Raw genomic sequence first — 23,789 nt, forward strand, 5'->3', positions numbered from 1 at the left:
ATGCAAATACGTCAGAAGAGGTTCCTTCCCCAAGGCTCAGAGCAGAGCAGGCTCAGACAGGAGAGCAACATGATGAGGTAAGTGCAGTCACAGGGACCTCCCCAGCTCCTCTGGCCACTTGGCTTTGTGCAGGCCTTAGAAGGCACGACTGTGATTCTCATCTTATTTAGCTGTTACTACAGTATGACTCCACTGATACCTCCTGATTTCTTCCATTGTCAAGTGAGAAGCGTGTTGGGCATGAAGATTTCAGCTAGTGCTGAGATATCTGTGATTTGGTACCGAGACTGGCAGCTTGGATGTGTGGCTTTTGGGGTATGATCTGAGTTGATGCTCACTCTTTCTCCATTAATCTCTGTTCCTTTGACACAGGCTGTTTGTCTTGCTAGCTATGCTTTACAGTGGAGTAAGCAGCAGCATTGTGCTGCAGAAAATGTATGGGAGGATCACGTCCCCCAACTTCCCAAATGTCTACCCAAATCACAAGGAGAGAATCTGGAATATTACTGTCCCCAAGGGATATTCTGTCTGCATCTACTTCACGCATTTCAACCTGGAGCTGTCCTACTTGTGTGAATACGATTATGTGAAGGTATGTGTAGGGCAGGGTGATGTGTAGCAGGTGAAGCTGTTAAAAACTGTGTATATGTGATCCTGGACACATGCAGGACCAACATAACTGTTGTAAGCGCTTGCTTCTAGTCTGCTAGTAAAGTTCAGGCTCAGCTGATTTCTAAATGATGTGTTTATTGAGGCCAACGGGACCAGGAAGTAGAACTGGTTGTCATGTTGGAACATCTGAAACTTCAGTTGTTTGTGCTCAGAAAATTCTGATGTTCCCCTCTCGTGAAGCAAAAGGTTTGAAATTTTGCCCAAAACAACATTTGAGCTTCATTTTGCTGAAGTTACAGTGTGTGTTTTAAATTAACAAGTAGTGCTTTACACAGAGTATAATGGGAGACCGTAAAAGTGTAAGCGATAGTCTAAACAAGATACTGTCAGCTTGTCTAAACGTGCACTTGCAGCACTTGCTATTGTGTGTTTGCTAGCTAATTTGAGAAACAACCTCAGGAAAAGAAACAAAGATACTGTCTTGGGGAAGTGTTTGGGTGATCAGCAATGTCCCTGAAAGGTTTGTACTCCATGTCCTAGCATGTGTTCTAGTCTAGGCGGCCCCATCACTCATTTGAGGCCATGCTATCTCTGCATTCATTTTGTTGTTTGCATGGGCCTGATACACATTGAAGAGGGAGCTGTATACACAGGGAGTATGCAAAACCAATGCATCAGCAGTACTTTTGAATCTGATGGAACCGAATCAGGGAGCCTTGTTCCCATTTAGGAAGATCTCGCTTCCATGGTTTTATGTGGCAGGTTGCTCCCATTCCCCAAATCTGTGTTGTTCTTCATGTAATTTCCTTTGGGCAGGACAGAGTACTCATTTCTGGTAGGTCTGTAGTACACAGTTCTATGACTACCATGTACAACATGAACCCCATGTATCAGAACATTTCTCTTGTATTAAAAACACAAGATAAATGAAGAGCTGGAACTGTAATAAGTGAATCATAGAGCGAGTGAGTCACTAGTTTAGAGACACCTTTTACTATACATTTGAATTTGTCCGTGTATGAAACCTTTTTACCCCAGTTGTCTCTGGCTTTACTGAGATCTGATTGTCACTGAGAGTGCCAAGTTAACAAGAGCATTATAAACAAAGCATGGTGCTGATAGCCCAGACTGGCATCACAGCTTTATGTGGGCCTCTGAAAGGAAAAAGAGAGACAAAGTTACGGGCTTAAGTCACAGAGAATAGGGGAAATCTTCTCTTACTTGTCCCTGGATCTAGACTGGCTTCTAGAAGCACCTTTTGAGAGCATCCAAGCCTCCTTTCTCACACCATTAAACACATGCTTTCCAAGCCATGGCAGCAGGTTGGGAAGAGCAAAGCTTTGTGCTCATCTGGTAGATTTGTCTGCCCATTTTGCAGCTGAGCTCTGGTGGGAGGACCTTGGCTACGCTGTGTGGAAAGGATAGTACAGACACTGAGGAGGCTCCGGGCAACAAGACATACGTCTCCGTTGACAACAACCTCATGGTAGTGTTTCGGTCTGACTACTCCAATGAGAAACCATTCACAGGCTTTGAGGCCTTTTATGCTGCTGAAGGTAAGAGACCAGCCCCTCTTGCAGATGAAAGAAACACAGCTATGGTGGGGTTGGTGCTTCCCTGTGCTCTCATAGGCTGTCTCTGCTGGTGTGAGGTGGGAGAAGCTGGTCTTATTGTACGGAGGCAGATGCAAAAGGGCACAGCAACCAAAGGCAAACAGGCCAACCTCACAAAACACAGAGCGGCTCAGACCAAGACAAAGTGTTGTTGAAGAGTGTTGGTTGCCTAATTCTGTGCTTCACCCATTAGATATCGATGAGTGCAAACAGCTGTTTGGTGGTGAACCCCTCTGCAATCATCACTGTCACAACTATGTGGGGGGCTACTATTGCAGCTGTCGGATTGGCTACACGCTGCATGAAAACAAGAGGACATGCACAGGTGAGCTCTTGCTAGATCAGGAGATACTTCCCTACCTACAACATCCACTTAAATCCAGTCCCAAAACTAGCATTGAGATGAAAGCTGTGGGGTTTTTGTGTTGTTTTCAGTATTCCCTATGTGCCTGGTGCAGCTGGAAGGAGGTACAGGGGGTTAGTCAGGACTGTGAGCAGAGGCCCTGGTTTGCAGAGTGGCTGTGGGCTAATTGCTGCCGTTAGGGACAGCAATATTGTGTTGCAGTAAAATGGTGCACTGGCAGTTGGTTTTGGTTACTCCTTAGGCAGCATCCACCTGTGTTCAGCTTTAGACAGATTGAATGGAGAAGCAACAAACTTGTCTTAACGCTGCCCACTGCAGACACTTTCAGTCTTCATGGCTGCCAGTGCAGCCAGCCTTGCGAAAATGAGTGTGTATCTTGGTCCCTGGGTACTGAGATACTGAGTATTCTGGACCTGAGTTAGTAGATGTGTTGGAAAAAGTAACAATCGAGTTGCGAAGTCTAATGGAGAAATAGTTTGCTTACTCTCCCTGGAAAGGACACAGGCCAAGAAGCAGCACAGTCCACATATCACTGACACCAGATACAGTGATCCGCTCATTAAATGGGAGACAAGGCCAGGCACAGATCTCTTGTTCAGAAGGGCATACAGGTTTAGCTAGCTGACTTCTGCCTGGCTCTGCTTCTCAGTTCAGAACTAGGGAAAGCTTATGTGTCGTCAGGCAGCGAAGTGTCTGTCTGAATCAGCGCAGTGATCAACACCTCAGGATTCACTTTGCAGTGAAACGTGTGCCTACATGTAGTGTCAGATCCATCCTTTGTGGGTGCAGCTTTGCCCACCTAGAGCTGAATCCTGTCTGGAAAGAACCAGCACACATACTGCTCAGTAAATATTGTCATAGATGGGAAGATAGTTTCTTTGAGCTCCCCAGTGCTGAAATGCAGAATTGGATCTAACTTCCAGTGCTTAATGCCACCTTGGCATTTAGCTTCCCAACTCCAGCCTATTACAAACCGTCTCCAGCCATGGCTGCCTGGGTCTGATTCAAGATTCAAACTCCTCATATCTCCAGTGTATTGGAACAGACCTATTCATTCAACCTCCCCTTCCTGAAGTGATGGCTTTTAGCCCAAGTATATGGATTTACTTATGCTGTAAAGCATGTGCCTGGTGTTAATATGAAGGTGCAGAATGAACAGCTATGAACTAGCAGACTAGCAGCTTTGCATTGACCATTCATGTGTGCATACTTATGCCCCCCTCCTTGAACATAACACTAGTAGAGGGAGCTTATCAGCAATATTGAAGGGCTGGGCTACCCTGATGGGTGGAAACGTGTGCATTGGGAATTACTGTGGTGCAGCTGATGTGCTGGAACCTGTTCGCGTTTCAGAGGCCTTTAGATGCAAGTGCTGAAGCCACTCCAGCCCCTGGGCTGGGCTGCAAAGCAAAGGTCTCTGCGGATTGCCTTCATGAGATGAGGGCAAAAGCTGCCCCATTTGATTTTTGGGCTCCTGTCTGAGCAGGCTGATATTGACAGGCTCTTTTTTTCTCCTTTATTTTCCAGCGTGAGATAATTAAGCTTCTCCTCGCTTAGGCAGAGATGGAGACAGATGTGCTGGGAAGAGCTGGTTTGCCCTCCCTCCTGACCTGCCTGTTGCAGTCTGCCCAAGGGCTGCAAGCTTCTCTTACTCGGTGACTTGTATGTCTTGGTTCCTTGCCTTTCAGACCTGCCTCCTGCAGACAATAAAGAGGCTGTTCCTTGTTGAAAGCTGATGGCAGCCTCTGGGACATTCATTTTCTTGCATTTCCCATGTGTCACTATGGAAAGAAGAAGGTAGATAAGGCAGGAGAAGCCATTGTGAAAGGCCTCTGAGCATCACAGCTACCTGAAGACTCTTGAATTTGTTGTCCAGCTCTTGTTGCTTGACCTTCCATAGTTCTTAAACTGCAACAAGGCCAGAACCACACATTTGTTCCCTAATGTTCCTTTTAGATATGCTCTTGTCTGCACCCAGACTTGTAGGTTGAAACTATTTATATTCAGAGCCCATTCACTCTTTGGAAAGGTTTGAATTTTTTTTTTGATCCGAATTTTGTGACTCTGGCCATATCTCCCAGTGGGAACCTAGCCTTATGGCTGAAATGTGTTCTGGTGAGCAAAGCCTCAGAGTTCCAGGAGTTTGGTAAAGTAATATGAATGTCACCAGGGCAGCTTAGGTGTGTTGCCTTCATACAAGGGAAGGCAACAGTGCCCTCCCCACAGTAGATGCAACACAAGGAATGCTGTTCTTCAGCGCAATTGCTTGTGGCGTTGATTGATACTGTCTCAGTCCCTCACAGTGCCTCTCACTGCTCCACATTAATATCCAGATTTTAGATATGTAGCTATGTTAGACTGTACCCTCTTTGGGCAGGGACCATCTTCTTGAAACGTGTTGGAGAAATGCCGTGCTCTGTACTAGTCAGTGACTAGAGCTCCCCAACTGTGGAGGAAACATGATGATTATTACAAGAGGTTAACAAGTCAGAGCTGAGCAGCTGTAGGTGAACTGCTGAAGGTAAAACAATGCTTTGTTCAAAAAGCTCGAGGGATTAAGGAGTATTAGTTGACCAGCATTTCCTTATTTCTGCAATTTAGCAGGAGTTGCTTTTAACTGTAATTTATGAGGCTCAGTTTCTCCAACCCTCTCTCTGCTCTTTAGTGCCTGGAGTAAACGGGGCTCACCTTTTCCAAGTGAGCACGGGAGGCACAGAGAGTCTTTTAGATGAGACGCTTGATTCATTTCAGGTCACTGCATTTGCAGACTTCTGTGTTATCTTGGGCAAGTCTCTTGATACCACCTTTGAACATCCATCTGCAAAATGAGAGGTAACATCACTGCCTTGACTTACTGGGAAGATGCTTAGTTAAGTGTTGTAGAAGGTAGATGCTGCAGAGAACTGATTTGGGGGTAGAGTGGCTGTGCAAGCAGTTACCAAGGCTTACTTCTGCTGTATTTAATCTTGTTCAGAAGCTGTTTCATGGTCACAGTGAATTGTGATCAAAGCAGCTTGAAATTTTGTCATGGCTCGGTGATACAATTTATGACCCACCTTTCATTGGAGACCTAATGAGCCAATGACAATGGACTTGCAAGTTTTGAGGGGATCATTTTTCAGAGTTCAAGCCTCTGGCAAACAGCTCACTGTGATTCTAATAAAAATATGGCCTAAGCATAATTGAGCACTCTCTGGACAGCTCTAAAGCTTGGACTGAGAAGTCAAGGGACATCATTTCTGCTGGCAGATGTTAAAAAATTATTTGATCCTTTTTGTGCTGGCTAGTTTATGACTTTCTTGCCTGCAGACTTATGGAAAAAATACTGCCCTGACAAAGGAAACTCCCAGCGGCCACATCCAGGAGATACTAGGAGAAAAGTAAGGTCCAGTCTAAGCCTTTTCATCTTCAAGCTGCAAATTCCCTTGGACTAACAGAGTATCTTCTGTTGGGTCAGCTAGTTTTGGCTACTCATGTGAGCACAAGTCAAGAGAGTTTATTGGTGATGACTCACATTTTTCCAAACTGTATTATGAAAATCTTGCATCAAAATTAGGAGAATGAGTTTAAAGGAGACAGATGTAACGAAGCATGAAGAAGTATTAGTCTCTAACTTTCACCTTCAAAACAAGGTGAAGGCCAGTTTTCTGAATTACTAGGGTATTAAAGGGGCACTGTTCTTACTTGTACTATAACAACCTATGGGGATCCCAGCTCTGTGCAGAGGCATGGTGCTATTTTTTGCTACGTGAACCCAGAGCAATCACTGCCCTGAAGACCCTCTCAACTAGCACCTGGGCAGCTCAGAGTAATTCTGGAATACGCATTGCTAGAATGGATCCAGGCTAAGGATCCCTTGAGTCCAATCTCCTGCCTTTGACACTGGCCAGCATCTTACGCTTCAGTGGAAGATACAGTTCAGTAAGTGATTTTTAAAGTATACTCCCATACAGAAGCGTAATCCTGTGCAATAGATCCTGCATTGTCTGTATGCTACTTAGCGTAAGCTGAATTTACGGCACTAGCATGCAAAAGTTTGCCTTAAATTTCGTATGACAGCACGTTGCACAGATTAATTATATGCTATTTCTTAATATTGTTTTTGTATCAGATTTGTGGTTTTTGGCCTTTAATTTCATCATGTGTCCCTTTATCCTCTTATTACTAGGGAAAGTAAACAGCCTTCAGAAACTATAATGTTTGGTTATATGCAGTGTTTTTCTGTCTCTACATGCATGTGTGTGTGTGTTACCACACAGTGGTCTTTTCTCCACCATTTCTCCCTTAGATGTTTTCATGCTGAGCTTTAGTCTAATAACATTCCTTTAAACATCCTTTAAGGAATGAAGATGACATGTTCATTATGGTAAATAGAAGCCAAGGTGTTGCTGCCTTCTAGCTCTGAGGTTCTCGTAAGACAGAATTTAATCTTACCAACCTGAGTATCCCTTCTTTACACAGTAGATCCCATGCCTGGGGAAAAATGGGTTTGTAGGTAATAGGAAAGGATTCTGATGCAGAACTAGCAGAAGATTTCAGATTCTAACTTCCTAATGATTTCAGTAGGGAGTTAGGGGTGTAAAGATAGTACTCATTATATTGTGGCTTGTATGCTTAGGGTAAGACTTCACACTGAGACTTTTTTCACACCCAAGGATTTCATATTTTCATTCCTATCTCTTGCTATAATTGCCTCCAGACTACTCCTGTAGGGGCTGTAGAGCTGGGACAGATATTAGCAGCATGAAGAAATTTCAGTTTTTAAGAGAAGCAGATTTTTTTTTGCACTGACATGGCAGTGAGCAGTATGCTGCTAATGCTGCATATCAAGTAGGTTTTGCATTTTGGGGTGTTTCTTAACCTGGGCTTGCAGCAGGTGGAAGGAGGCATTATAGTGGGGCCTTAAAGACTGAGGAGAGGCAGTGAACTGTGTCACTGGCAGTATTGTAAGCAGCACCTGCAGCAGCTCAGGAGGGTGTGCTGGAAAACATGCTTTATTCTTACATAGCCATCAAATGCTTCTGTAGTTTGAGGCACAATCGGTGGAATTACAGAAACGTGCATTTAGCTGGGAAGAATGAGGTAATAACAATTAAGGAAAAAACCCACTTGCTGATAATCCTCTACAAGTATAGCATGAAAGGAAAAGATTTAATTCCCATTGTAGCTCAACTATTTCTGCTGGTGCAAAGCAGTGTGCTGTTAGGCTAGATTCAGAGGCAGCCAGAACCTCCAGGTGAATTAGTCAAGATTTCTCTGCTTCTTTAGACCAAGAGAGGCATTTCGAACAGGATTTAAAAATTAGGAGAGTGCTCAGTTTTAACAGGCATTTCTAGGTATTTATTAACTGTTTTACTCTGTGTATTTGTCAGCTGTGTTTGGAAATCTAGGACAATGAATTCAGAGTAGAGCACACACAGATGCTAAGTCACTGTGGTGGTGGATAGGTTTATGTCAAATAAAAGCAGCTGCTCATAACTTTCTGGGAAGATGGACAGAGAAAGATTGTTCTGAATTTACAGCTTGTGCTAAAAGAAACACTTGGTGCCCAAGTGCATCATTACTTGTGTTGTGGTATTGTAGTTGTGCTAAGAGCAACACAAACATAAAAACATTATTCTTTTACCCGTTCCTGCTTTCCTTTCCAAGGAAACGCTTGTATCCAAATACTTCCTGTAGCAGCAAGTAGGGCTGTTGCATAGGTATAGGGTGGAAGCAGGTTTCATTCTCTGAAGTAAAAGGAGCTTAGAATCTTGACTAATGAAATCCATAGTTAGTTAAGGGACAATAATGTTAATTTTCTCATTCACAACTTGGTCCCCTTCCGTTAAAATGACAACCTTAAACTGTATGGTCGATTTTATAATCACTCATCAGTGACTGGATAATGGCATTTTTGTTGGTGGAGGTTAGCATGGTGTGTTTGAGGATACAATTCAAAGTCAAACAATTTCCCTCTTACAATTAATTCGGTGTCACAGTGGTGCAAAAATATGCCGGTGTTATCAGCCAGTCCAGCATTCCTCATCAATTAAAGGATTGCTCATACAGCTTTTGCAGCACATCATAAAGCCTTTGTTCCCAGCTGATCAAAGCACCACTTCACAGTGATCAGATGCTGTCAACAAGCAGAGATCCTCGGGGCACTTGTGGCTGTTCCTTCTTGCTTCTCTTCAGCAGGGAGCATTTGTGGCTCCAATTGTGTCGGCAAGAGGCACAGCTGGTTTTGCTCAGAGAATACAATTACATTCTAAATGTCTGGCAACAAAGGCATTAAAAAGAAAGAGCTGCATTCAGAGGCTTCTGGAATTGAGGAGCTGATAGCTATCCTACCACTCAACACACTCCCATGCAGCAGACAAGCTGCAAATTTAACACCTTGGAATGTTTCTGACGAGCTTCCAGCTATCACACTTATTTCTGACCTCCAGTCCTGTGACTGTCTAAGTGGTGCTTTCCTGGTGTCCTTCCCTGCACCGCTTCTGAGGTAGGAGTGCTGGATAATGCTCGGGCCCTGGTCCTGCCACAACAGAGAGAGAGGGCAACTTTCTCAACAGTGACAGATGCCCGCTGGTGAAATATGTGAGACTAGCTTCATTTCATAGGTAGTTGGATAGTGGCTCTGAAACTTTCTCGAAGGGATAGACTAGTGTAGAAAAAGATCCACTACCTTTACCCAGCACAGCTGAACTGAGTTAATACAACTACGATCATCATTTTCAGTTGTTTGGTTTTGGTTTTTTCCCCACTGTCAGAGTCAGGTTTTTACCAAAAGAAGTGGAGAAATCACCAGCCCTGACTATCCAACACCTTATCCCCCGCTCAGCTCCTGCAGCTACAGTATCCAGGTAGAAGATGGCTTCCTGATCACGCTGGAATTCATGGAGACTTTTAATGTGGAGACACCCAGAAGTGTTGTGCTGCTACGATGTCCTTAAGGTAAGTTGAGTTTTATTGCATTTTGTCACAGCTTTTGTGAGACAGGCCCAGTTCTTTTACTGCATCTTCTTCAGCCTGTCTCGCCATGTTAATTTACAGTTTCATCTCCCTGTATCTCTCCTCATTCATTTCTTCTTCTCGTCCCTTCAGTTTTGTTGGGTTTTTTTGTTTCAAAGCTTCCTTTTTTGGGAAATTCACCAAAACCAAAACCAAGCACACATATGTGTGATGACTTGAAAGATTTCATCACAACCTCTGCCCTTATCACAGATCAGTGATGCCGGGGGAGTCAGTTAAATCTTTTGCATTCAGTTTGCTTATCTATAAAATGGACCCAGCGGTCACTTCCCAGGAATTCCGCAGCACTTAGAATGCTTGGAGAAAAGGCACTCTTGAGTTACCAGAGTGATGAGCCATCACTCTAACCACCTGCCTGGTTTTTTTTAAACTTTGCAAGAAAGGACCATTCAAGTTCAGGGAATAATTGCATTAAAATCTTTGTTTGTTCTTCCATAAGCCTCATGGGGGAAGGAGTAAAGACAGTTTGTTTTGCCTTTTCTCATTCTTTTCAGGTTAAAACGCCCAAAAAGTGATTTGGCCCATTCTGTGGAAAGACTTTGCTTGCAAAAATTGAGACACAGGCAAGTGTTGTGAATATTACTGTCATAACTGATATCTCGGGAGCACACACTGGGTGGAAGATGAAATTACACAGCAACAGGTGGGTAGGAGACCTCTGTTTAGTCCTCAAGTCCAAGCTATTCCCAGAACTTCATTCTGGAAAGGCCTGAATAGCGACCAAATAGTGGTGCTTTGAAACTGGTTTCATGCTTAGTTTTCAGTAGCGTACCTATTAAACAATGTAGCTACTAAGTAGTTTACTTCTGAAGTAAGGTTTTAAGAGAACTCCAGAAATCCAGCTGATCCTACAGTTCAACTGGGGTTCAGGCATATGATTTTATTTTAGGGAACAATTTTCCCAACTTGTCAAGAGTTACGAGGTGCATGTTTAGGCAGCAGACGTACTGGGCTAGTCCTGTCACGGTAGCCTGGCTCTGTGCAGGTCACTGCACACCTTTGATGTGAGAGCATCGCAGTAAGCCAGTCACAGTTTTTCCTTTTATTCTCAGTAATTGTAGATTTGTGTCCATGCAAGTGAAACAGTGTAGAGAAAGGGCAGAGAAAGGGTGGGTTTTTTCCCCTACGAGTCTTTAGCAGTAAGTAACGAATTCGCTCTTATGGGGAATATTCTGTTTTCTGATCCTCTGCAGGTTTGCCATGTCCCAGTCCTGAAGCACCACCCGATGGACACATTGCACCAGTGCAAGTGCAGTACATTCTGGGTGACCTCTCTCTTGTGACATCGGGTATGTGCTACTTGGAAGTAGGTGAACCATGGCACCGTCAGCCCTAGTGGACTTAATTTCTCAGGGATTAAACATGTAGGTGCCTTTTCTCATTAACAATTTCTGCTGTTCACATTATGAGGTGTATTCAGTACACTGAATTTGTTAGCAGTTGTCCTTTCTTTGATATCCTCCCCAAAGAGTTAAGTTTCTGTGTATGCCTGCGTGTATGTATGCCCATGATGATGCTCTCTGAACACTGCTGCTTAGAGATTTGCTTGTAATTATGTTGGAAGAAAAGAATGATTTTATGAAAGATTTCACAAGATCAGTGTAGCGAGAATTTTTAATGTTCCTTCATTTGTTACTACATCTCTCCAGGGAAGTTAAAACTGGAATACTTGGTTATTCCTGCTGAATGCCACATTTCAGACTTAGTTCTTAATAACATCCTGCTTCCCAGCAGGCAGTTTTGGAAGATACTGTAGTCCGTGTATGCTTACAGCGAAATTTTAAAATCAGTTAGGTGATTGTGTTTTAGGAAGGCACAGGCTTACCTCAACAGTTATTTTATAGTCTGTCTGATTTGATAGTTGCACACATTTACTGCTTACTGTTTATGTAGAAACCCAGAATAACCGACCTGATGTGAGGGTTAGTGTTCAACGCAAATAGTAGGAAAGCTGGGTGTGTGTGGAACAGGCAAGTGAAGGCTGTATTCCTTGTTGTCCTTGAAATGCACTGACCAGCACTGTGTGCCATCGTTGCTGGTGACGAGGCAGGTGTAAGTGGTGGAGTTGCTACATAACAAATGCACGTTAGCCTCCAAATTCCAGAAAGGGTAACTCTCCCTCACATCCACAGCAATCCACTGTGGCCTTTAGTAGCACCCACATTTAGATATATGTGATGATGGCATAAGAATGATTTACCTTTCCCCACTTTGAAAGTAGTGCAGCAAAGCAGTACATTTAGTAAAGACATTTTAAGCAAATAAAAATCTAGTTACTGTTTTTTCCCTTATGAATAAGCAAATAAATGTGTAACTGACGTTGTTTTTCTGTAATTAACCCTGTTTGATGTGGAATTAATTTGACCTTTTATTTTTATTCGTGCTTCTTGGAGAATTAAAATGTTGTGAAGTCTTTTGTAGTGGAATGTCGAAAGGATGCGTCTTAGAACAAACCAATGGCAGAGTGCCTCAGTGAGTCAGTGCTAATATTTGTGAATTTGAAAATGTCTGTGTAAATATTTATATTTAAAACATTGGGTTTTTAAAGACAATGATAGAAGTTGCAGTATGAGAACATTTTCTTCTGTTTGGTAACTATTCCATTTCTGTCAAAGTGCATTTTGTACTTGTAAGTTGGAAGATGTTTCAATGTCTGCCATTCTTTAAAATCTCTAAAAAGCACTGATGGTTATTTAAAAAAAAAAAAAAAAAAAAAAAAAGTGTGGTAGTGTCCTTTGAAATAGTGTAGAACGTCCCAACAGTCTTATGTAACTAGCAAAAGCATCATAGAAGAAAAATACAGTACCTGTACTCTTAAAGTACTGGTACAATTTATCTTTAATTAGTCTGTGTTCATTAATATATGTATCGGTTTCCTGCGTACACAGTGTGCAGCGTGAGTCTTGCACAGTCACAGCTTAATCTAGTGGATGGGAGTGCAAATGCTCTGAGGAAACCACAGCATCTACTAAAACCTTCCCAGTTCCCAGTACTCAGCTGTGGTGTTACCAATGTCTGCCTGCCCAACTGTGAGCACAGAACCTTCACTGGTATTTCTGTTTCTGTTATCTCGAGTAAAGAGGCCTTGTACCATTCCCTGAAGACGACAGTTGAATCCTGCTTGACTAGGTTGACTTTTTCAGTGCACTAGCTTTTCTTTTTTTTAATATACTTTTGAACTGCTTTAGTTGTTGACTGTGGTCAACCTGAGAACATAGGCAGCGGTGCCGTTACTGACGTTACGGGGCCTGAGAAGACCACCTACAATGCTGAAATTCAGTACCAGTGTGAAGCCCCCTTCTGCACCATGAAGGCTAATAGTAACGGTAGGTCCTAAACATCAGCTTAAGAGAGGTTCTTGGTTCTGATGGTGTGCAGAGTGAATACCCCGACTGACATAGACATGCCTGTAAAGGTCAGCAGAACCTTTCTGAAACACAATACAAAGGCTGTTAACTTTGGGAAGTGTTATTTGCGTTTTTAAGGACGTGTACCTAAGCATACTGAAAGGTACCCCAGGTGGGCTTAATTCAGTAACAGTTGGGAGCTTAACACGTTCTTATCGTTCCCCAGTTAGTGGCGTTTAATAGTATTAGATCCTGCGCAGAGCCAGAGGCGGGTAAGTGATGCGGAGTCACCCTCTTATGAGCCTGCAGTAAACTCAGAGGAGACCTAAAATACGATGTCTAACACTGCCTCTAGAGTGTCACTTCTGTGTTGCTTTAAAATGATGCCCAGTTGTTCTATGCACTTGTTCTTATTTTTGTTGTCTCTGTGAGATGCAGGTAAATATACATGCAGCGATGATGGATACTGGAAAAACTCCAAAGGAGAGAACCCCTCCTGTCTGTGAACCAGGCAATGCATGAATGTACAAAGTAGTTGGAATTAGCAGCTACTGCAAAATCATTAACAAGGTCTCGGCTAGTACTGGTCCATGACTGTTGCTGGTCCATGGTTGCGCTTTGTTACGGAGCCGGCGAGGCAGATTGTACGTAGGCCGATAATGCACTTACATGCACCTGAGTTGGAACTTCAGAACGTTTCCTGTAATGAAGGGGCTCAGCTCCGTTCTGTGATGCTTGTTCCTAAATGCCAGCCTGCAGTGAACTACAGATGCTGGGCTGTTACCAAGTTACTCAACTAAGCTATTCCATTGTTTATGTAAAGAGTTAAGTAGCGGGTATCACAGCATGGCTTGCTTAGATTTTCTTTTACTGCATTTAAGTTGATGAGGCAGAACCACCTCATTGTAGAACGTTCATTTTAAAAATCAGGTGACCATCTTTATGTTACTCTGATTTTCAGAATGGCAAGTGCTGCAATTGCTGTTTTACAGGGAGGAACATTAACACAACGCAAAATGTTATGATAACTACACAGTGTGACTGGTGCTCCCTGTAGTTATTAATATTGACCTTATAGTTATCTGTTAAATTGTTTACTATTTTAACATGCCTTGGTCTTGCCTGAGGCTCCCTGTTGCTGCTAGCATTGCAGATTAATGCCAGAAACTCAGTTCAGTTCCCCTTGAAGAGAGTAAAAAGCTGAACCTTCAGTTTATTCCAGCTCTCTTTTGGAGAATGCAGTTTCATAAGTAACTAAATTGTTGTTCCTTTTAAATTGCTTGGCATTGGTTCCGACAGGAAAATTGAACCACACTCCAGAAGTATTTGTGAGGGGGAAAAGCCACTGAATGCCCTTACTGCAGAGTACGGGGTTGGAGGAGTTTGGTTTGTTTTGGTTTTTTGGTTTTGTTTTTTTTTTTTTTAATGCTTGAACTGCTAAGTTAGTTACTCTGTAAAATTACTCAAGCTCCAAGACTGAGTTTTGGGAGAAACATTTTACAATGTAAAAGCGTAATTGTTCTTCTTGTCTTTTAGATTAGAATATCCATGTATTCCAGTTACCTTAATTTACATTCAGAACAAATACACTTACTTCTCTATGCCCAAATTCCTAAGCAAAACTCTCTCTTTTGATTACAGAACTTTTCCAAAGGATGTATGAAATACTGACTAATGAAAATTGTACTCTAAATCAAATATTCATTGGCGAGCAGTTTTACCATTCCAAAACAATCTAGGCATTACATTTAGAATCATTAATTTAATCCACACCAGCATAATAATTCAGTGTCCGAACCTTAAAATGTTCAGCACTTATTGCTGCACGCATTGTTTTGCAGTTTGTGGAACGCAGAGAAGTGGAACTGTGGAGCGTATATATGGAGGAGGGAGAGCCAAGCCTGGAGCATTTCCCTGGCAAGCGATGTTAATTACAGAGCAAGGAGCATTAGGAGGTGGTTCACTTTTGTGTGACAACTGGGTTCTAACAGCTGCTGATGTTGTAGCTGATCAAAGAAACCCCTCAGCTTTGAGGATTAAATTGGGGCTTTTGAACAAACGCTCATTTTGCTATGAAGAAGCCTGGGCAGAAAAAAACGCTTATTAATGAAGGTTATAAAAATGATCTTGTCAACTTAGACAGTGATATGGCATTGGTTAGACTGGCGCATAAAGTCTCAATTAGTACCAATATCACACCCATTTGTTTACCAGGAAAAGATGACAGATTTCAAATGAGAGCAAACGGTCGGGTAGAACTGAGACGAGGAGCTCTTCTGTTCTACTGCTGCACGCTGAGCTGGCAGTCATCAGCCAGAAAGGACATACAGATGTGTACGCAAAGAAACCATTCACCAGAAAACCTGCCGTGGGCTGGAGCTGAGGGAGGGGGCGGAGGTGCCGGTCAGGGGGACAGCAGAGGACTGCTCTTAGGTGCTCAGGCCAGCAGAAGGTTTATCATGGGTGTTGTGTCCTGGCATTTAGGCTGTGCTCTTGCGGGGCAGAATGGGGTCTAGGCAAGAGTCACCAGTTACTTCCCTTGGATTGAAAGCACTATTGTAAATAATTCTGAAAAGACTTATTTGTAACTCCTACCAGCTATTACTTAGATTACACTAATAGCTACAGTATTTAAGTACTTAGAAAACAACACTAAATACTTAATGTTTAACTTCATTAGGCTTAACAGTTCTGTTAAAAAGGAAAAAAAAACCCCTGAGTATCCAAATACAGTATTAATTTCTGTTTTCTGTCCCAGCAGCTGTTAAAAGACCTTTAGATTTACAAAATTGCCATCTGCCTAAAGAAGGTATTACTCTGTACTTAACAAAGTATATTTTGTTTTCTTTTAAATAGTGCTCTGGAGTCTTGCAAGACTGCAGCTTTTGAATGAACACATGTCCAGCGGAAGCGTGCAGCACATCCAGGTACCTTGCACTGCTGCCTCGTGTATACTGGTAGTTGAAGACTCCCAGCAGAACCAGCTGCACACTGTATTTGGGGGCAGCATTTACATACAGTGCTGCACACTTCAAGGTATCTCTATAGGTACCTGCTGTACGCAGTGTAGGCACAGCCCTTGCCTTAAAGAAGTTCCTGCTGTCAGCTGCAAAAACTATGTTTTTCTGAACACAGTTTTATAAAGAATAAGCTTTCACATTCAGATTTATAAGTTCAGTACATGTTCAGATGATGACAGATTCTCAGAACTAATTAGAAGCAACGTTACGAAAAAACTGTTGACTACAATATATATCCCCCTTACAATTACATAAGCTTCCTCCTTCCTGCATCTCACATCCTTTCGTTAGTATTTCACTTTCTAGAGTAACTGAAAATTAAACCTCTTTAAAAAAAAAAACAAGACTCCAGACACTTCAGTATGTTTTCAATAGTAGTTTATTTACTCACTTATAAACACTAGAGTATGCAAAGCAGTTAGAAAATACTACTAAAACTTGAAAATTATTCTAAAATTTTCAGGGATTTTGCTTGAGGGTGAAGGAAGGCTAAAATTATTAGCAAAAAGACTACTCAATGCTGCCAACCAGCCTGTTAAAACCTAAACCTGGACAATTTAAACAAAATTAAAGCCATGCTAATTACAAAAACTTACCATGAAGTTCCTTGCAGGGGGGTCACAGTTAGTCTTTGGAGGTCCAAGAATACCATTTTTAAGTGTTACTCAGCAGAAGTAGCTGGTAATAGTGCAAGTGCTAAAATGCAAAATTCACAGATGGTACAGAGTTTGGAGATTATTCTGACTTAGGTGCAGGAAAAAAAAAAATCTAAGCAACTTTTTGCAGTGGGATATGAACAACAAAAGTGTGGGATTACTTTTCAGCCTTAGTGTTTAGAACCCCTCTTCAAACCCTTTAAGATGGACATTGAGACCCAGCTGATTTTTTAATACTGCAAGTGGAAAACTAACAGTAGTGCAGTTTTGTCCACTATTTAGACGGTCTTCTATTCACAAGCCTCAATATAATACACAGTAATGAAGATAGAACTTGAAAAGTTAAATAGGTTAAAAACTGTGTAAATATCCACATTCAGAACGTTCATAGCTACAGCATAGTAGTATGGTGTATAAAAAATACGGATCAACCTTCCGTGGGTTTCAAGCGCAAGTAGATTAAACAATTCCTCAACTCCTACTGGCAGTGGAAATGATCTTCCACCAGTTTCTGCTGAAACATCCTGCTCTTTGTTAAGAAGCCGCCTCTTAATTGACGCTTCTGCACCTGTAATAAACTTCGTTTTTCAGATTAAGACTTCCATCAAAGTCTACGTACATTTACTAATGCTTTATTCAGTTGGAAAGTCTTTCCTGTGACTAGTTTTAAACATGAGTTTATAGCTTTCTTCTGGGCTGAAAGTGTTGCAGAACCCTACTTCCCATGAATGGACTGGTCTAAAAACAAGTTAAAAACATCCATCCCCAAAGGAGATGTTGTGGACAGAAATACATCTTGACAGTGTTTGTTTCCCCCAACCCACTTCTGATGAGGAACTCCAACTCCTAAAATACGAAGTAAGTAACGTTCCTTGGTACAGATGCAATCTGGAGGGAACTGCTTACCATTCTAGGTGTGGACACCCAAACGTGTGGGAACTGGATTTTAGGTATATACGTATCACTGAACAGTGCAAAAATACAGTGGATTAAAGTTGGGTGTCGGGTATCGATACATGATGAGCGGTGGCTCCGTTTGACTTGTCAACTTTTAGAGCATGCTTATCTGAAACAAACCGAATTACTGCAAAAAAGCTTTACAGAAGTTCATCTCAAAAGGGCAAAATTAATTAACTGCTATGAATTCTTTGCATTCAGGGCTGCAAAACAAAGACACATATTACTTAAATCAGTTTTATTTAAGAATTTCCTACAGTGACAAATCTTATAAAAAGCATCCAAACACGAAACTGCAGCAAACAGCATTCTTATGGATATCTTACAGACAGTGGAACTTCCACCCTGGAGAGGCACACTGAGCTCGCTAGTGATCTCTGCTACTGCAAAGCACACCACAAGCTCAATGTTCTCATCACGAACCCCATCATCTTCAAGTCACATTACCACACTTACAGATCATTAACAGAAAAAAAAAAAAACACACACCATACAGCATTCACAGCAGTTGACATAAGGGAAAAAAAATACAAATATTCATTTCACGTAACACATTCAACTAATTGATTAACTAGGTATAAAACCCACTTAAAGTCTTCCACATATGGATGTCCTTTGAATGCAATAAACACTCGTACTTTATTTGCTATCATTGCTCTCCGCACACTCTCTCACCAAAGCCACAGGATTGAGAGACATCTCGCCAAGTAAAATAAAATCCCATAATGCACCACCAGGTCTCTGCATGCGCTCTCTCCTTTATCTCGCACATACCAGCCCTCTCATGCCTCGGCACCACCATCAATCCCACACAAGGTTTCAAAAGTTCAAACAGCCTTCTGGTTCCATCTCACAGCCTTGCGTTCATAGCGTTGATACGACTCCATGAAATAAAGAGTAGCGGATAAAAATGGAACACCCACCGTCTAAGACGCAGCATGTGCGGTGTGATGAAGTATTCTTGGATGAGAAAGCATGTAGACAGAAGTATTCCTAAGGCAGAATATTTACAGCACTGCTTTCAATGAAGTGCTTCTTCCATACACATTTGAAATGAGATGAACTGCGGAGATTAAATGAAGCCTTCATATCGTACTTTAGTATGGAGGGGAGACAGTGTTAAAAAAAAAAAACACAAACGAAACAAAAACGACACTGTGTTCTCCAACTGGGGCACTTGGAGAGTCTTATGGTGGGATCAAATTAAAAACAAGAGGGAGAGAATGCTGTTTCTGACCAATGGTTTCCATTTTGAACATGCAAAGAATTCAGGTAGCCAGGAAACAAGGGATAAAGTATTACAGGAGAACCTTTCCTATCGATTGTAGTGTTAGTTTACCTATCGGGCAAACAGCAGTCCGCTTCCAAACATTCAGTATTCCAACAAGATATGTAACAAAACTTAGAAAATTCCTTTTTCCTTTCTTTTTCTTTTTTTTTTTTTTTTTTAAAAAAGAAAAATGTCAAAAATACTGCTGAATATACTGCACACTGAACAAACCGATTTGGAAAATTTTAGTATATATGTAATTTACAGTATACTTACCACGAGTTAGAAAAATTTGATTTCCCACCATAGAGTCAGTATGAGAGCCCACTGCGTCTACATTCCCCAGCCTGACGATTTGGAATCCATGCTTGAACCAAAGCCTCCGTTAAACCCACTGCTGGAGCCCGCGTTTGAGGCCGAACCCCAGCCTATCGCTGCCCCCGAATTGGAACCACCGTAGGAGTTATTTCCTGAACTAAAGCCCTGGTTCTGCTCCCGCTGCATGTTGCCTTGAGGCTGGCTGTTTCCCGACGGCCCCGACTGGTTCTGCTGACTAGCCAGCATGCCCATCATTCCCCAGCTGCTCTGCAGGGCTGCCTGTGCTGCTGCCATCATGGCAGGGTTGATGCTAAAGGCTCCGAAGTTCATGCCTCCACCCATGTTACTGCCCTGGTTGTTACCCAGTCCTCCCCCACCTCCTCTGCTGTTGCCAAACCCCCCTTGATTCCCAAAGCCTCCCGGATTACCACCAAATCTTCCACCTCTCTCTAACTGTCTATTGCTATTGTGCTTAGGTTCAGCATTGGATATATGTACGCTGATTCCTTTAATGATCAAGTCCTCTCCACAAAGAGATTGGGCAACCTATAAGAAATAAGGGATTGATTAAATATATGTTAGACTTCTTTTTTTTAAATGTTAGTAGTACAAGACAAAAAAATCCCACATGATTCTGAGCAGATATTTAACCTGCAAAGGAAGCATATGCATATACTTAATCCAATTTGAAGTGTTTTATCTTTGCATTCGCTACTACACTAACTGCAGTATAAAAACCCGTCTGTACAACAGCATCTGAAAAGTGTAACCTTAGACAACTCAATAAATCAAATCAAGCGAATACCACTGGAATTCCCAAGACAGTGGACAAGGCAGTGTTCCATGTGTAGTTCCAGCAATAATGCTTTATCAAGCTACTGAAACGTAGGCTGTCTAAATATGAAGTTATAATATTTTAAGACATACCTGATCATCTGCAAATGTAACAAAAGCAAAAGCTCGGAAGGGTTTAGGAATGAAGACATCTACCACTTCTCCGTACTGGGCAAAGAACTGTCGGAGTTCATCTGCTGTCATGTCCTCAGTGCAGCGCCCAACAAACACTTTTCTGCTACGCAGAGGTTCATCAGGACTTTGCTGGAGAGAATTGGAGAGGGAAAAAAAAAAAAAAGAAAATCACAACTGTCCTTGAGAATGAACCTACATTACGATAAAGGCCCCTTTTACCTTTTACTATTCCGAGGACTGAAGATCAAGAAAGTTTGAGACTGTAAGTTAAAGACTTAAAAAGCTCTGTTCAGAGAACTGTCCTTGAGAATGAACCTACATTACGATAAAGGCCCCTTTTAATCTAGCCTATTCCGAGGACTGAAGATCAAGAAAGTTTGAGACTGTAAGTTAAAGACTTAAAAAGCTCTGTTCAGAGAACATGCCTACACTTTGGTACAGGTGGAGAAGAGTCACAAGAAAATGAAGACAGGAGCAATACACAAGAACAGGGAAAAGGCCACTGTGGAAGGACGGGTTTTTTGTGGGGTTTTTTGGTAATAACTGTGTATATACACGCAGGAAATAGACAGAAGCTTCAGGTTCAGTTTTGAATTCAGAGACTCATTCCGATCTTCCCTAGGTTTGTAATTCTGCTTGCTTTATTCTCCATTTATTCATGCAGCAGACATGTTAAGCAGGTACTGCTGGACATTAAAACACATTCTTTTCAGATTTCCATCTGTACTTAATTCCCCCCACATAACTAGCTATTTTCCCAACATTTCTTGTTCACTTCCTGCTCACCCACCTCCTCCCTATTTTCCTTCCTTGGTCTCACTTGTCCTGTCCATTCACAGACTGAAAAGCCACATCCAAGAGTGGATTATTAATCTGTTCATCTGCTCACCTAAGACAGCTGCTGAATAAGGGCACTTTGAGTGTTTGGTAAAAATAAAACTAGCAATAAATGCGAAAGTACCTTAGAATTGGGAAGTTTACAGTCACACCACCTTCCATCTATCATGTGCCGCTGAGACATTACTTTCACCTGGGTTTCATAATCCGTAAACCGAACAAAACCAAAACCTTTTGAGTGGCCAGTTTTAATATCCTTCTTAACCTAAGACAAAAAAAAAAAAAAGCAGATTTTTTAAAAGATCACAGAAACAATATATGCCCGTGTGACTTAATGACATGCTATTTACCAGTTATCTCCTGTATCAACCTTGATATTAAGATCACCAGAAAAAGTACACAAAAAGTTTTGATTATCTCACTGTATATGCCTCCATTTTCTTACGAAAATTACTGTAATATTATATAGTCAAAGAAGGGGCCTGTGACACTTATTAGCTTGCCTTGAGCCCAAGCATAACCAAAAATGGGATATAAATATTTTGTAATATTGTGACGGCATCGCCAGACCAGCTGTATAAGCAACTTGACCACCAAAGGGGCAAACCCGTGTAGCTGCGCACAGGAGGCATGCAAGCAACAAAAGATAAAGAACAAGCCAAGGTGAGATCCCCCTTCTGGGAGGACAAAAACATCACGCATGAAGACAGAAAAAAAACAAAGCAGGTTTGTCTTCCGACTTCTGCCACCAAAGAGCCCTCACGCCTGGCCAGGCCACCTCGGCGGCTAAGGCCATTGAGGTCCCAGGCATCCATGCTAACCAAGCAGCACCAGGTCCACGGTACCACGTGCCCTCAGCTGAATCAGGAGATGTGCGTTACAGACTAACAGCCTGGTGTAGGCAGTGATAACACAGAAGTAACTGTTAGCGTGAAGTGTGCTGTTACGGAACGAATTAGTAAAGTTCTGTTTGAGAGTTTATCAGTCTTGTAAACACTCTCATCACAGCAATCTCCAATTCCTTAACACATATACATATATATAAACACACATACAGCTGCAATAATTAGTAATATAAATTATAAAGCTCTTAAGAACACTGTACCCATTAAGCTGATCTGCATGAATTACCACTCCCAAATATTCCTGACCATCTGCACCTACGCAAGCCTGCAGCTACAAAGCTCATGGAACAAAATGCAACCTAGGAACAGAGACACACAGCTTCAGATCTTCGAGTTTATATGGCTCTGTTTGTTTCTACTGGCTTCATCAGAAGACCGATTTCTACCTAATGTCCCTCCTTACTTGGGCTGCAAAAGGATTTTACCTGCACCATCAGAACTTCTCCAAAGGTACTGAAATATTCCTTTAAGTCTTGTTCGGTGGTTTTCCAGGGAAGACCCAAGACTATTAAATCTGAAGTCTTCTGTACTGCTCGTTTCACTTTCACGGCTGATGATGCATCTGTTTCGTCCATTTTTCTCTTATTATCTGAATATAAAGAAGTACATTAGACATCATCCTCAACTCTGGAAATTGCTTCCACTGATTATGAACCACATGGTGTACAATCATAGACTACGATGAGAAAGAGTACAGACTACAAAAGAACACATGCCAGCTGCTGGGAGCTCAGTATTACAATCCATACCCAACTGCTTACAAGAATAAGGACAGAAGAAAGAACAGTCTACATTTAAGTCCTCCTCCAAAACGCCATTTGACTGAGTTAGTTTTGCATTAGTTTACTAAAGTATTATCCAGTAACATTCACAGTCCTATAAGGATGTGGAGAAGACAGGAATTTTTAACAAGAATATTTTGTAAGCAATTTACTTCCTTCCCTTTTTTTTTTTTTGGGGGGGGGGGGATCAAACCATGGCTTGAGAAGCAGCATCTGTGAGTACACAGAGATCCCATTACACCACAGTCTTCGAAGGTCTATATAAGGCTGTAAACCCTCCAAGAATAATGCAAGACTGTCATTAAAGTGCTTGTATGGGTAGAGAGTTAAAAATCTTACTGCGTATCTGAAAACGCAGCAGGGTCAGATCTGCTCTGCAGGACAGATACATGAATAAAATCGCTGAACTTCTGTAAATGAGAGGGTTCAACAGTAATATCGTAGGCATGTTAAATTAGCAGTGACTCACACAGACCTCTTGACTGAAAAAGCAAGCTTGTACAAAAAAGCCAAAGGAACGAAGACAAACCTTTGGGATAATTAACAACATAGACCAGGTTTCCCCATCCGGCTTCCGGCGCGTGCAGAATGCCTTCCACCAGCCGGACCCCCCTCATGCACTGCGACACCGGGTTCCTGTAGCGCAGCCCGCACGCCCCAGGGAACTGGGCGGTCACGGTGGACAGCAGCACGGTGCCGTCGTCCTCCGAGGGGATCTCAATGGGCTCATCGTTCTCGTCCTCCGTCACCCGGATATACTCCGACATTTTTGCTGGAAGTTACTAAAGTATAGGAGAGGGGAGGAAAGCGGGCGTAAGCCATCACCTGGTTTCCCTTGATTCGGTTTTCATCTTTCTAGCCTTAAGGCATAAGCCCATCTGTATTTATTACACAACAGGGTACACCGAAATGCGTTATTCGTTGACGTTAGTGCCTCGGGCCCTGCCGTACCGACAGACACACGGACCAACACCTCGGCCCATCCCGGAGGCTGCGGAGGGACCAGCATCGACGGCTCCCCGAAGTACAGAGGAATGTCCCAGGGCCGCCGCAGCCTTCCCCAGCGGGACCGGGACCGGGACCGGTGACGGGTTGGCGGGCACAGCCCCCCATGGCCCCACC

At 42.4% G+C, this 23,789-nt stretch overlaps 2 protein-coding genes across 2 annotated transcripts; one reads left to right on the forward strand and one right to left on the reverse strand.

The window, feature by feature from the left end:
* On the forward strand, positions 1-15,582 carry MASP2 (mannan binding lectin serine peptidase 2). Its single transcript, XM_019474735.1, is given in 18 exon segments — positions 1-77; positions 373-592; positions 1,991-2,168; positions 2,419-2,550; positions 6,304-6,320; positions 9,351-9,490; positions 9,492-9,528; positions 10,101-10,237; positions 10,789-10,874; positions 10,877-10,903; positions 11,992-12,078; positions 12,795-12,932; positions 13,392-13,440; positions 13,442-13,464; positions 14,795-15,045; positions 15,047-15,200; positions 15,203-15,323; positions 15,325-15,582. Coding segments are annotated over 18 exon segments (2,091 nt in total). The 3' UTR covers positions 15,542-15,582.
* A 2,227-nt stretch (positions 15,583-17,809) lies between these two features.
* On the reverse strand, positions 17,810-23,476 carry TARDBP (TAR DNA binding protein). The gene is made up of 5 exons (XM_009289628.2): positions 23,197-23,476; positions 22,311-22,474; positions 21,105-21,245; positions 20,102-20,272; positions 17,810-19,720 (listed from the first exon to the last, which is right to left on the reverse strand). The coding sequence occupies exons 1-5, from the start codon at positions 23,432-23,434 to the stop codon at positions 19,190-19,192; spliced, it is 1,245 nt and encodes a 414-aa protein (XP_009287903.1). The 5' UTR covers positions 23,435-23,476; the 3' UTR covers positions 17,810-19,189.
* Between the last annotated feature and the right edge of the window lie 313 nt (positions 23,477-23,789).

This window comes from Aptenodytes forsteri, unplaced genomic scaffold (assembly GCF_000699145.1).
Source record: "Aptenodytes forsteri isolate BGI_AS27 unplaced genomic scaffold, ASM69914v1 Scaffold61, whole genome shotgun sequence".
NCBI classification, from domain to species: Eukaryota; Metazoa; Chordata; class Aves; order Sphenisciformes; family Spheniscidae; genus Aptenodytes; species Aptenodytes forsteri.